Raw genomic sequence first — 13,755 nt, 5'->3', positions numbered from 1 at the left:
TAATGTTGTGTATTTATTGATTTAATTAATTTAATTGAGGTTCCTTTTATGACATTCTGCCTTTAGCTTCACCATACACATTCATTCATTGATTAACCGTTAAATACAAATAAGTCATGGAAACATTTTCATCTGGAAATTGTTTTAAAAAGCAACCCCAAATCCAGAATTAGAAATAAATAAAACCACATTCAACTGATCTACAAATCTATTTTCTCTCCACCGCTCAAACTCGCAGCAGAGAAAATCTATAAGAAATGAAGTTAGGTACTTTAAAAAATTGACACAAAACCTCTAGAACGTGACGTTTATTCATATTTTCGTGGCACAGAACATTTTAAGGATTAAATCGAATTCCCACTGACCCAATTTTGAGAATCACTGCAACAGGTATTCAAACCTATGGCACATCTAATTGATTGATTGAAAAAGTGCACTTTATTACATTATAATTATTATTTATATCATGTATAGAAAAAAGAGGAGTTTGCTCCATCGCAGAAGCCACACACTCACACAATGACGCACACTTGTATTGATCCACTGTGGGAATCCTGGGAAAAGAAACTCGCGGAGCCCGGCGAGCGGACAAAAGACCAAGACCTCTGCCCTGAAGGAGCTGGGGGGCAAAGAGGGAGTGCGGGGGTGTTGAAATGAAAGGCTGCTTGGTGCATTCATCACTAACTAGTGAGTGACGTTACAGTCTCATGTAACAACAGGTGTCATCATATGTTAGTGAATGTTAAAAGAAGAAATATGATATGAATGAACGGAGATTTTCCGGTAAAATCAGATCATCTATTACCTTCTTAATTGATTAAGTCGAACCTCTATCATTTGTAGAAGTACCTCTCTTTTGTTTTCTGCTTCTATTTTTATTTGGTTGCATGTGAGTCATCAGAGGACAAGAGTGAGTCTAACTCTATGACTGCATATAAAGTGTGTGGTTCACTGAGCATGTGGGATTCATTCAAGTCAGTGCTGCCGTCCTCCATCTGTTCCTTTGAGCTCAAACTATTGTCCCCGTCTAGTGTGACCGCTGAGCATGTGGCAGCTCAGCGCTGCTCTTTCTTATAGCCCAGCTCTCTGATTGGTCAGGACTGTGGGAACCTCAGAGTAGACCGAGACCCACACATTGATATGGAGATGTGTGAGTATAAATAGGAGGGATGAAGCCAGCAGAGATCAGATCCTCTCTACAGAGACCTCTACAGCACAGAGATCCACACATGGCTCCTACAATCACTGCAGCAAGGACCAGTTCTCAGGAGCACCTGCCTCTGACCCACAAGGTAAACTCAAGATCCAACAAGCTTTACGTGTTGTCATCGAGACGTGGTCTTTCTTCATGCTGACTCTGGCCTCCACAACAAGTTGACTAATGACCTGGTTCTTCTTTCTGCAGCTCAGGAAGCCTCTGGTGGAGAAGTTACGCAGAGAGAGAATCAACAGCAGCATTGAGCAGCTCAAGTCTCTCCTGGATCCAGAGTTCCTCAAACAGCAGCCAGACTCCAAGCTGGAGAAAGCAGACATCCTGGAGATGACCGTTTTTGTCCTGAGACGACTGCAGCAGCAGAATCATCAAGCTGTGGACTCAGCAGCTGTTGGACAGGGCTACTCCAGATGTGTCCAAGAGGTGACCCACTTCCTGTGTGAGGAGCAGGTGAAGACACAGTCCCAGAGAAGACTGCTGAACCACTTCAACAAGCTGCAGTCTTCCTGTGAGAAGAACCTGAGAGACGCTGACTTCTCTCCTCTGAGCTCCTCAGTCCAGACCAGCATCAGCAAAGACAAGAGTCCAGTGAGCAGCGCCCCCTGGAGGCCGTGGTAGACTCCTACAGGCTTGAGCTGCTACCAGACTGAGGTGACCACGATGGTCAAAGATGACTCTTCTCAATTCTACAATGTTATGAATTTGTTCTTCTGGTTGTACAGAAGTAGTTTTGTCTCTTTTCTTTGAAGAAGATGATGTTTCTTGATGAAATGACATCATGTTTATCTTTCAAGTTGAGAAAGAGAGCTTCTTATCATGCATGTTGCATGAACCTAATCTGATTGCATCAGCAATAATTATTATACCTCACTGTGCTTCATGTATTGGTGAAGTGGTGAAAGGTATGGATACCAATGGTATCTTTCAGTTGTTGAAGGCCTTTATTATCTTTGATTACAGTAAACTGATCTGTTAATAGATCCAAATATTGAGTTTCTTTTTAAAAAAGATCTGTTTAATGTCACAATTTTTCTGTGATGATTCTATTCCTTACTTTACTTTGTTTCATTTGGTAGTACAATATTACACATTGATAATACTTGTTACCTCTTGATTAATATTAATAATTACGAACAAAAGTGTTTTTGTAGTTTTTCTCATAATTTCATTTTCAGGATCATTTTTTAGATCAATATGTTGATCCTTTTATCTTAAAAGGTTTAATAATCGCCACTCTTTTTCAGTGACATTGACAAATTCCTTTGATTCAAAAGAATTTTTTGTTTAATAACAAGAATGTGACCTGTTGTGTGGTCAGTTTCTACTTTTTATGAAAGTATTTAAATCCACGTAGAAAAGTATTTTTAGGACATTGAGTACTGTGTCCTCAAATATTATAAACTGTTGTCTTTCATGAAGACATTTGTTTCATTACGCTCTCTTGTTGAATAAACAAACCCTTCTAAATACAAATCCTCATGTCATTGTTTATTCATTTCATCATAACTGATAGAGGTCACCCGCATCTATCACATCTTTGAGTTTCAGGACATAAAGGGATTGATTATCCATAACATAACTTTTAAGTCAGTTTAATTTTTTTACATAGTATTTTGTGACTTTTTTTATCACATTTTAAATCTGAAATTTATCTACCTAATATTTTCAGACTTTTTTTTCAGAAAAAGATTTTTGACCCAACACACATTTAACATTATTTTTTTCAAGCTAACAAATCTTGACTTTTTTCACAACATTTTTTTCCGTAATGTTTTTTTCCATAATGTTTTTGTTACTTTGACATAATATTTGTTAGATTTTTTTATCTAAATATATATATATATATATATTTTTTAACCTATTTTTTTCTCTATGTTACAGCCTATTTTAAAAAAAAACTATTTAAAACTATTCTTTGAGCTTATTCTCATATTTTTTTTTTCAAAAGAAATATTTTGACTTCAATAAAATAAGATTTTTTGACTTGTTTCTTTCTGACACTTTTAGACCTAATATTTTTTGAAAGACATTCATCTTTTTTCCATTACATTTTTCACAAACAAATGTATTACTTATTTTCTACAATATTTTTTGGGCGAAAACTTTTTTAAAAACTTTTTTTCAAATTATTTTTCAACTTATCTTTTTTTTTACTTCAAATTTTTTATATGATTGTGGATCAATTAATACTATTGATTAAATGGAATTATTAATGATACATCAATATACATAAGGTAAATCAGTTCATCATACCAAATAGTTACAAATTCAATCTGTTCCTGTTTGAAATATACATTAATGAAATATTGTGTATTTTTCAGATTTTGAACATTTAAAACACAATGGTAAAACATTTTTTACCATTTTTCCTACCTTTCATAGACAAATTCAACTTTTTCATACCTGTTTAGTGTTAAACCAAAATCCAGATGAAGGCTTTTTTTTAATGTTACGTCACTATAAATGTATGGTTATACATATGTTGAGTTGTTTTATTGAAAGACTTGATAGTAGTTCCATGTTTGGGAGGTCAGACATTGAGTCTCTCATGATGCATAATGAGGCACACTTCCATTGTTCCTCCAGTGAAAGGACAGAGTGTGGGAAACCAGAGGAAGCTCCCTCACAGAGCCCTGAGGGACAATAGATCCAGACCTTTCGTTCTGAAGGGACAGAGATTCAAAGACACTCTGCAACTCAGACATGTAGAATTCTTTAAGTGTTTCATTTGTTGATATAATTTAACATTTCTTATCTCCAAAACCTTTTTAAACAAGTTAAAAAAACGGTTGTCTCTTGCCTAATAAAATTAGTTGTATTTAATATATTATTAATATTATTTTAATAAAAACCTTTAACCATAATGAAAAAGGGAGTAAGAATAAATGTTTTTAATACTTTTAACATTTAAACTAATCAACTACATTTTTACGGATCTGATGATTAACTGAAGAAAACCTTTAAACAAAAGACAGTGTCTCTCATTTGAAAGATGTCAACGTTCTAAGAATGTTTTTGAAACTTTTAATTGCAGCTCTGTGGTTGTCTTTTTGCAACGTGTCCCCTTCAGGGCAAAGGTCTGGATGTCCCTCAGGGCTCTGTGACGGAGCCTCCTCTGGTTTCCCAGACTCAAACAATAGGAGCGTGTCTCATTACACGGAACATTAGGCACTACAACCGACCTGCTTGCATACACACCTGTTTAAGTTTGACACTTGAAACCAGGATATCCATATTAATGTATATTTCAAATAGATCAAAATTGTCTTGAACAGTGCTTTTGGCTATACTTTTTGATAAATTGACTTAATCCATTTAGAGGGATAAATTATCGATGATATATCTTTTATCAGTATCCTTAATTGATCCACATTCCTATACTTACTTTAACCAAAAACAGTTACGTTTTGAACGATCAATCCCTGTATCTTCTGAACCTTCTCTTGATTTATCTCTCAAGTATGTGATAGATGTGATCAGTTCTGTTGAAATAAACAAACAATGACAAGAGAAGGCGTGATTTTCAGTTAAAGTGTTTATTCAACAAAGTCACAGTGAGCCACATGAAGAATGAAAGCTCCAACTGGAGGTGATGATTCATCACAACAACAACAACTTGTAGATTTCTACAAGACACAGTGTACTCACACAGAGTAAAGGAACAACTGTCTTTATGAAAGACAAACCGTTTATCGTATATGAGGACATGGTACTTCAAAATGGATTCAAACATTTTCACATGGTGAACGAAACAAATAGTTAAAACTGACCTTAAAGAAAGTATTGTTCTTCTTATTAAAAGTTAGATTCAACTGAATCTTAAACATGAAATATCTCATTGCCCTTGAAAATTTGACAATGTGACTTTAAAAGAACCTTTAACAATAAAAGGATAAACATATTGATCTTAAAACAGATCATTTTTCATTCTTCACCAAACACAATTATGGGGAATGTCCATAATCAGGACAATTAACATTGTGATGGCAATGATTCAAAAGAATCACAAGGTAACAAATATCACGAGAAATTGTGACATTAAACAGATAAAAAAAAATAGAAAATGTATATTTGGATCTAATATTAGACCGGTTAGCAGTAATCAGAGAGATTAAGAGTTAGTTCAAGTTTCTGATCAAAATGATCATTAACAACTGAAAGATACCATTTGTATCCATACCTTTCACCACTCCACCAATACATGAAGCACAGTGAGGTATAATAATTATTGCTGATGCAATCAGATTAGGTTCATGCAACATGCGTGACAAGAAGCTCTCTTTCTCAACTTGAAAGATAAACGTGATGTCATTTCCTCAAGAAACATCATCTTCTTCAAAGAAAAGAGACAAAATAACTTCTGTACAACCAGAAGAACAAATTCATAACATTGTAGAATTGAGAAGAATTCCTTTCCAGTCATCTTTGACCAACGTGGTCCCCTCAGTCTGGTAGCAGCTCCAGCCTGTAGGAGTCTACCACGGCCTCCAGGGGGCGCTGCTCACTGGACTCTTGTCTTTGCTGATGCTGGTCTGGACTGAGGAGCTCAGAGGAGAGAAGTCAGCGTCTCTCAGGTTCTTCTCACAGGAAGACTGCAGCTTGTTGAAGTGGTTCAGCAGTCTTCTCTGGGACTGTGTCTTCACCTGCTCCTCACACAGGAAGTGGGTCTCCTCTTGGACACATCTGGAGTAGCCCTGTTCAACAGCTGCTGAGTCCACAGCTTGATGATTCTGCTGCTGCAGTCGTCTCAGGACACAAACGGTCATCTCCAGGATGTCTGCTTTCTCCAGCTTGGAGTCTGGCTGCTGTTTGAGGAACTCTGGATCCAGGAGAGACTTGAGCTGCTCAATGCTGCTGTTGATTCTCTCTCTGCGTAACTTCTCCACCAGAGGCTTCCTGAGCTGCAGAAAGAAGAACCAGGTCATTAGTCAACTTGTTGTGGAGGCCAGAGTCAGCATGAAGAAAGACCACGTCTCGATGACAACACGTAAAGCTTGTTGGCTCTTGAGTTTACCTTGTGGGTCAGAGGCAGGTGCTCTTGAGAACTGGTCCTTGCTGCAGTGATTGTAGGAGCCATGTGTGGATCTCTGTGCTGTAGAGGTCTCTGTAGAGAGGATCTGATCTCTGCTGGCTTCATCCCTCCTATTTATACTCACACATCTCCATATCAATGTGTGGGTCTCGGTCTACTCAGAGGTTCCCACAGTCCCGACCAATCAGAGAGCTGGGTGAGACAATGAGGGAGGCAGCACACTTACTGCTCTTAATGCCCGGGGGACAATGGTTTGGTCTCAGGGGACCAGGTGGAGGACTGGGGGGGTGATGGAGGGAGCCTCTCAGAGCTCTGTGTGAATCTGGGAAAGTGGTGACCCTGCAGAGAGAGCAGATCTGCTGCCTGATGCTGAGATCAATGACTCGCACTGAGCACTCATGCTCATCAACCCATCACACACGTGGAGACCGACAATTAGAAACGTCTTGGTTAAAGACTATTTGAAAACGTGCCTGTAAATTAGTGTATAATTTTAGTGGTAAAATGTTACATTTGTCTAAATGGATCGATTTAGCCGCTCAAAAAAATACCCACTCATGACTTTTTTATTGATAATTCCAGAACTTTTAACTTTATCAAACCTACTGCTTTTCTTCAGGTGCTTTGTTCATGAAGACAATTCCTACAGAGATTGAAATGATTGTGATGAAAATAACTATTTGAAGTCTTTTAGACTTCAGTCCAGATGTTTTACATTCCTCTGGCTTGTGTCTCGTGGTCAGTGTGGGTAGAAAGTTGGTCTCAGTTTCTCACACTGACTTCTTGAAGGCTTTTGCCAATAAACAACAAAAGGACATTGAATGGATCCTTTGAGACTGATGCTTGACGTGTGTTGTCATGGAAACAGAGCCGGACCTCATCCACTATCTGGAGGGAAAGAACCCCATTGGCTGATTCTGACTGTGTGTAAAGTTTGAAGTTATGATTAAGATTTCATGATATTTGGTGTGTTGAGTGTATTTGACACATCATTTAGTCAACAGTATGGTTTGGACCATCAATATTTGGTATTTTATTCCCCCAATGAGCAGTGTTATAAAGATGGAGGGTGGGAGGTTAAAGCATCTGTTTCCTGAAGTGTGCCAAATCCCTTTGGAGAATAGAGTGCTGCTGGTGGGGCTGATGATGATAATCATCCTGAACTCTGATGTCAACAGTGTTCACACTCTGTTCATTAAAATAAATTAAGCTGTTGTTTTAAATCCAAATAGATCTGTTGGTTATTCTTCATTTACACATGATGGTAATTTGATTTGTTCCCTCTATATTTATTCCTTATTATTTTTAATTCAACATTAGCTATTGTCAAATGTTGTTCCTAATTCAAATAGACCTGCAAAAATGTACCAATATAGAAACTTTGCCTAATTGTGTCTTTTAGTCTCTGTCCCTTGAGGACAAAGGTCTGGACGTATTGTCCCTCAGGGCTCTGTGAGGGAGCTTCCTCTGGTTTCCCACACTCTGTCCTTTCACTGGAGGAACAATGGAAGTGTGCCTCATCATGCATCATGAGAGACTCAATGTCTGACCTTTAAAACGTGACCGTTATCTATAAACACTATTAATAAAACACCTGTATTTTAGTCATTTTCAAATAATACTGCAGAAAAGTGACTTTGAAATAAACATTTTCTCATATTATTACCTGGAAAAAGCTGGAAGCAATGAGAGTCACATTCTTTGACTTCTCCTCCATCCAACGGTTGAGGTTTTACACTGTGTTCTCAGAAAAGAAGTTAAGATGTTTGGCTGATTCATTTTGATCATTTGATTGTTCCTTCCATCTGTATTTCTTTTTATTGTGCTGAAATAGAACATTTAATCCCATAATTAAGAAAGTAAACACCAGCTGTGGTGTAAACCACATCACACCACGTTCAAATGAGTCTATTTAGTCTGAGTCATCATGTGGAATATTTGAATAATTGGCGTCTCTTATATTGTCAAAAATATGCTGAGATTATAATGCAGTAAAATATATATATATATATATTTATTAAATATATATATTACCTAAAACACACTACGTCCACGTATGTGCTGCTAGTAGACAGAGTGTGGGAAAGCTCTGGAGGAAAGAGTTGGGTGGGAATGACATTCATCCCACCAGCAGCCGAGGAATTCTCCAAAGAGATTCGGCACACGTCAGGAGACAGCTGCCCCCCCCCCCCCCCAACCGGCATGTGTAGAGCTGGAGGTGTGACCCAGTGAGAAACAGCCAATGACGCCCTTTCCCTCCAGATGGTTGGGGATGTCAGTGTTTGTTTCCATGACAACGCACAGGCAGCATCTGTCACAGAAGTGCCTTTGTGGCTCTTTGAGCAGACCATTCAGGGAGTCAGTGTGGGAAGCTGAGCTCCACTTGTTCCTCACACTGACTACAAAGACTCTGCTGCATGTGGACGGCAGCACGCTTATTGTGTGGAGTTCTCTCAGGCGCCACGAGTCGCCATCAAGTTGGTTTATGACATTGGGCTTCACAAAATGGTGTATTTGGGATTCAATGTTTGAATAAAACCCAGTAATATCTAACTAAATTGTCAATTAAAAAATTGAAGGATTTCTTCTACTGAATTTTAGGTTTATGCTTAATTTCTTTTTGAAATATAAGATACTTGACTTCTTATAAGAAGTCATGTCTTTGAAGTTATAAAATGGTATAAAATGGTATTTGAGGCAAGAGAGTATAATAATAATTTATTGTATATACAATTTTTCCAAATTTTTTTATATTCATTTTTGAATGAAAGAAATGGAATTTAAGCAATGTAACTCATCTCCATTATTGATCCCCAACGTGTGTGATACCATGTACCACGTGATGATGAGCGTGTGCTCAGTGCGAGTCATTGATCTCAGCATCAGGCAGCAGATCTGCTCTCTCTGCAGGGTCACCACTTTCCCAGATTCACACAGAGCTCTGAGAGGCTCCCTCCATCACCCCCCCAGTCCTCCACCTGGTCCCCTGAGACCTAACCATTGTCCCCTGGGCATTAAGAGCAGTAAGTGTGCTGCCTCCCTCATTGTCTCACCCAGCTCTCTGATTGGTCGGGACTGTGGGAACCTCAGAGTAGACCGAGACCCACACATTGATATGGAGATGTGTGAGTATAAATAGGAGGGATGAAGCCAGCAGAGATCAGATCCTCTCTACAGAGACCTCTACAGCACAGAGATCCACACATGGCTCCTACAATCACTGCAGCAAGGACCAGTTCTCAGGAGCACCTGCCTCTGACCCACAAGGTAAACTCAAGATCCAACAAGCTTTACGTGTTGTCATCGAGACGTGGTCTTTCTTCATGCTGACTCTGGCCTCCACAACAAGTTGACTAATGACCTGGTTCTTCTTTCTGCAGCTCAGGAAGCCTCTGGTGGAGAAGTTACGCAGAGAGAGAATCAACAGCAGCATTGAGCAGCTCAAGTCTCTCCTGGATCCAGAGTTCCTCAAACAGCAGCCAGACTCCAAGCTGGAGAAAGCAGACATCCTGGAGATGACCGTTTGTGTCCTGAGACGACTGCAGCAGCAGAATCATCAAGCTGTGGACTCAGCAGCTGTTGAACAGGGCTACTCCAGATGTGTCCAAGAGGTGACCCACTTCCTGTGTGAGGAGCAGGTGAAGACACAGTCCCAGAGAAGACTGCTGAACCACTTCAACAAGCTGCAGTCTTCCTGTGAGAAGAACCTGAAAGACGCTGACTTCTCTCCTCTGAGCTCCTCAGTCCAGACCAGCATCAGCAAAGACAAGAGTCCAGTGAGCAGCGCCCCCTGGAGGCCGTGGTAGACTCCTACAGGCTGGAGCTGCTACCAGACTGAGGGGACCACGTTGGTCAAAGATGACTGGAAAGGAATTCTTCTCAATTCTACAATGTTATGATTTTGTTCTTCTGGTTGTACAGAAGTTGTTTTGTCTCTTTTCTTTGAAGAAGATGATGTTTCTTGATGAAATGACATCACGTTTAACTTTCAAGTTGAGAAAGAGAGGTTCTTGTCATGCATGTTGCATGAACCTAATCTGATTGCATCAGCAATAATTATTATACCTCACTGTGCTTCATGTATTGGTGGAGTGGTGAAAGGTATGGATACCAATGGTATCTTTCAGTTGTTATTGATCATTTTGATCAGAAACTTGAACTAACTCTTAATCTCTCTGATTACTGCTAACCGGTCTGTTATTAGATCAAAATATACATTTTTAATTTTTTTTTATCTGTTTAATGTCACAATTTCTCGTGATATTTGTTACCTTGTGATTCGTTTGAATCATTGCCATCACAATGTTAATTGTCCTGATTATGGACATTTCCTCATAATTGTGTTTGGTGAAGAATGAAAAATGATCTGTTTTAAGATCAATGTTTATCCTTTTATTGATAAAGGTTTGTTTAAATTCACATTATTACTGTTTTTCAGTGACAATTAGAAATGTGAAATGTAAGATCCAGTTGAATCTAACTTTTAATAAGAAAAACATTACTTTCTCTAAGGTCAGTTTTCACTCATTTTTTCACTATGTGAAAATGTTTATTTGGGGGTATTTTTACCTCAGTGAGTACCATGTCCTCATATACGATAAACGGTTTGTCTTTCATAAAGACAGTTGTTCCTTTACTCTGTGTGAGTACACTGTGTCTTGTAGAAATCTACAAGTTGTTGTTGTGATGAATCATCACCTCCAGTTGGAGCTTTCATTCTTCATGTGGTTCACTGTGACTTTGTTGAATAAACACTTTAACTGAAACCTTTTCTTGTCATGTCGTGGTTTCTCTTATTACCTTTATTTTAATCAAATTCAATTCTAACCAAATTTTTTTTTAAAGTTATACATCTCAAAATCACATATGACAAATTTGGCTCAAATGGCTTTACAATCGCCAGACACGCAACATATAACATGTATATAAATATAGTCTATATGTATATATAGAGTAGTTATAGTGTGCATAAATACTTGAGGGCTGTTTCTTTGCACGTTGTGGCTCACAACTCAGTAATGTTCTTATCAGACATCTTAAATTAACAGGATGTATGTTTGTATTTGTGTATTTAAGTGTATGTATCCATGGATGTTGCACATTTTTGCTGTTTTATATTGGTTTCTTGTAAGAACAATTTGAATCTCTGTATTTCTGTCACGGTCTGGGTCTGCTTCTTGTCTTATTTTGTAGTTTTCATGTCTCTTGTGTCCCTGGGTAGCTTCACTTCCTGCCTTGTCCTGTGATTGCCTGATTGTTGTGTCCAATCACCTGCACCTCCCTAGTGTATTTAAGCCCTGTGTGCCTGTTGTCCCCTGTCGCGTCATTCTGTCAGGGAGCGTGCTGGTGCAGGCTGAAGGGAGGACTCAAATGCAGGAGTTTCAAAGTTTCCAAATGTGCTCTTTATTCAACACAAAACCGAAGGACGTGCACCAACGATGACTGACAAAGACAATGACGCGAAAGGGGACAACAGGCACACAGGGCTTAAATACACTAGGGTGGTGCTGGTGATTGGACACAGGTGGAAACAATCAGGCAATCACAGGACAAGACAGGAAGTGAAGTTACCCAGGAACACAAGAGACATGAAAACTACAACAAAAGACAGGAAGCAGAACCAAACCGTGACAATTTCTTGCCTCTGTTACCGGTCCCCGGGTTTAATTCTGCACGCCACCATCCCTAACATTCTACCTGTTGTAGTTGTGCTACAATCAGATGCAACGACTGTAAATTTACCGTACCAGGTGCTTGACAAATATGTACATGTCACTTCTTGGGGAGGTTGATAGTATCTGACTACACCACATTCAAGCATGTTTGGCTGGGAGACAGAATCATGCCAACAAGCTAACGTTTGATGTAGCGAGTTTACTTAGCTAACGTTAGCTAACCTAATTTTTTGTCTTTCTATCCGCCTACATCATTATTTAACCTACTATAAAGTGTATTAAACACTCTGATTAACTGATTTTTATGTATCAACATTTAAAATGATTAATCTCAATTTGTTTACATATTTGTCTCAAACACACAGAATTTCAAATGTTTAACGTGGTAACATATCGAATTTAGGAAAAGATAACTTTTAAAATAAATTAAATAAGTATGTATTTAGTTTTGTAGAGTGTTAAATTGAATGGGTCAGGTGGGGTTTTCACTGCGGTTTATGAATAAACACAAGATTGGTATTGTTGTATTAATACTTATAGGCTCACAAAAACATGCAATTTGATGCTGTTTCCAGAATTCTTTCTGTTGATCGCTTTAAAGTAAGTTAGTAATCTTAATTCATACATTTCAATAAATCTAAGTGAAATCTCATGTATATATATAAAAATGTACATGTCTAACTACTGTAGGAAAGTTACTTGAGAGAAAATACTTAGACTCACTGGGGCGACGGTCGGGCAATGCTGGGGACAAAAGGGCTTTTATTGCACTATTTGGAGGTGATATCTCATTGTGAAAGTCCATTATTGGATTCCTGGATTCACCGGGTCGGTGAAATAGCTGTGGGCAGTACCTCCCCACAGCTATTTCACCAGCGTTAGCGTTCTTTTACCGACACTGGTTGAGAAAACGTTAACATTCATGATTAAAACCATATTTGACTCGAAAAGGTGAGGCGCTAACCCTTTTATCGTTAAATCACCTGAATACGTTACACGATCAATTAATACTATCAATTGTTTTACTGGATAGTTAGTTAAAAACTGCCCGGGTCAGTGTGTGTATATATGTATATATGATGTGTTAACATGTATATATACATATATATATGTGTATGTATACAGGACTGTCTCAGAAAATAAGAATATTCTTTAAAAAAAGTTCTTTATTTTCTGTAATGCAATTAATAAAACAAAAATGTCATGCATTCTGGATTCATTACAAATCAACTGAAATATTGCAAGCCTTTTATTCTTTTAATATTGCCGATTATGGCTTACAGCTTAAGAAAACTCAAATATCCTATCTCTAAATATTAGAATATCATGAAAAAGTATACTAGTAGGGTATTCAACTAATCACTTGAATCGTCTAATTAACTCGAAACACCTGCAAGGGTTTCCTGAGCCTTGAAAAACACTCAGCTTGGTTCAGTAAACTAAATCACAAGTATGGGGAAGACTGCTGATCTGACTGCTGTCCAGAGGACCATCATTGACACCCTCCATCAGGGGGGTAAGACACAAAAAGAAATTTCTGAAAGAGCAAGCTGTTCACAGAGTGCAGTTTCAAAGCACATCCACAAAAAGTCTGTTGGAAGGGGGAAATGTGGCAGGAAACGCTGCACAACCAAGACAGATGACCACAGCATTGTGAAGAAGAGTTGCTTCCAGAATTTGGGGGAGCTTCAAAGACAGTGGACTGAAGCTGGAGTCCAGGTATCAAAAGCCACTGTTCACAGACGTGTCCGGGAAATGGGCTACAAGAGCCGTATTCCCATGGTCAAGCCACTTCTGAACTCAAGACAACGAAAGAAGCGTCTGACTTGGGCTAT

General features: G+C 38.5%; 3 protein-coding genes across 3 annotated transcripts; 2 read left to right on the top strand and 1 right to left on the bottom strand.

Moving 5' to 3' along the window:
- Positions 1-1,154: 1,154 nt before the first annotated feature.
- Positions 1,155-2,662, top strand: LOC119194001 (transcription factor HES-5-like). Its single transcript, XM_037447979.2, has 2 exons — positions 1,155-1,292; positions 1,406-2,662. The coding sequence occupies exons 1-2, from the start codon at positions 1,170-1,172 to the stop codon at positions 1,829-1,831; spliced, it is 549 nt and encodes a 182-aa protein (XP_037303876.2). The 5' UTR covers positions 1,155-1,169; the 3' UTR covers positions 1,832-2,662.
- Positions 2,663-4,754: 2,092 nt separating this feature from the next.
- LOC119194004 (transcription factor HES-5-like) lies at positions 4,755-6,350 on the bottom strand. The gene is made up of 2 exons (XM_037447982.2): positions 6,228-6,350; positions 4,755-6,114 (listed from the first exon to the last, which is right to left on the bottom strand). Exons 1-2 carry the CDS (start codon positions 6,348-6,350, stop codon positions 5,689-5,691), a joined length of 549 nt encoding a protein of 182 aa, XP_037303879.2. The 3' UTR covers positions 4,755-5,688.
- A 3,026-nt stretch (positions 6,351-9,376) lies between these two features.
- Positions 9,377-10,114, top strand: LOC119194003 (transcription factor HES-5-like). The gene is made up of 2 exons (XM_037447981.2): positions 9,377-9,512; positions 9,626-10,114. The coding sequence occupies exons 1-2, from the start codon at positions 9,390-9,392 to the stop codon at positions 10,049-10,051; spliced, it is 549 nt and encodes a 182-aa protein (XP_037303878.2). The 5' UTR covers positions 9,377-9,389; the 3' UTR covers positions 10,052-10,114.
- Positions 10,115-13,755: the final 3,641 nt, after the last annotated feature.

This window comes from Pungitius pungitius, chromosome 8 (assembly GCF_949316345.1).
Source record: "Pungitius pungitius chromosome 8, fPunPun2.1, whole genome shotgun sequence".
Lineage (NCBI taxonomy): Eukaryota > Metazoa > Chordata > Actinopteri > Perciformes > Gasterosteidae > Pungitius > Pungitius pungitius.
This window is presented reverse-complemented; position numbering and strand designations above follow the sequence as displayed.

Coding starts and splice junctions, on each gene's coding strand:
- LOC119194001 (XM_037447979.2), top strand. CDS start 1,170: ATGAAGCCAGCAGAGATCAGATCCTCTCTACAGAGACCTCTACAGCAC. Junction 1,293..1,405: donor ACCTGCCTCTGACCCACAAG/GTAAACTCAAGA, acceptor TTCTTTCTGCAG/CTCAGGAAGCCTCTGGTGGA.
- LOC119194004 (XM_037447982.2), bottom strand. CDS start 6,350: ATGAAGCCAGCAGAGATCAGATCCTCTCTACAGAGACCTCTACAGCAC. Junction 6,115..6,227: donor ACCTGCCTCTGACCCACAAG/GTAAACTCAAGA, acceptor TTCTTTCTGCAG/CTCAGGAAGCCTCTGGTGGA.
- LOC119194003 (XM_037447981.2), top strand. CDS start 9,390: ATGAAGCCAGCAGAGATCAGATCCTCTCTACAGAGACCTCTACAGCAC. Junction 9,513..9,625: donor ACCTGCCTCTGACCCACAAG/GTAAACTCAAGA, acceptor TTCTTTCTGCAG/CTCAGGAAGCCTCTGGTGGA.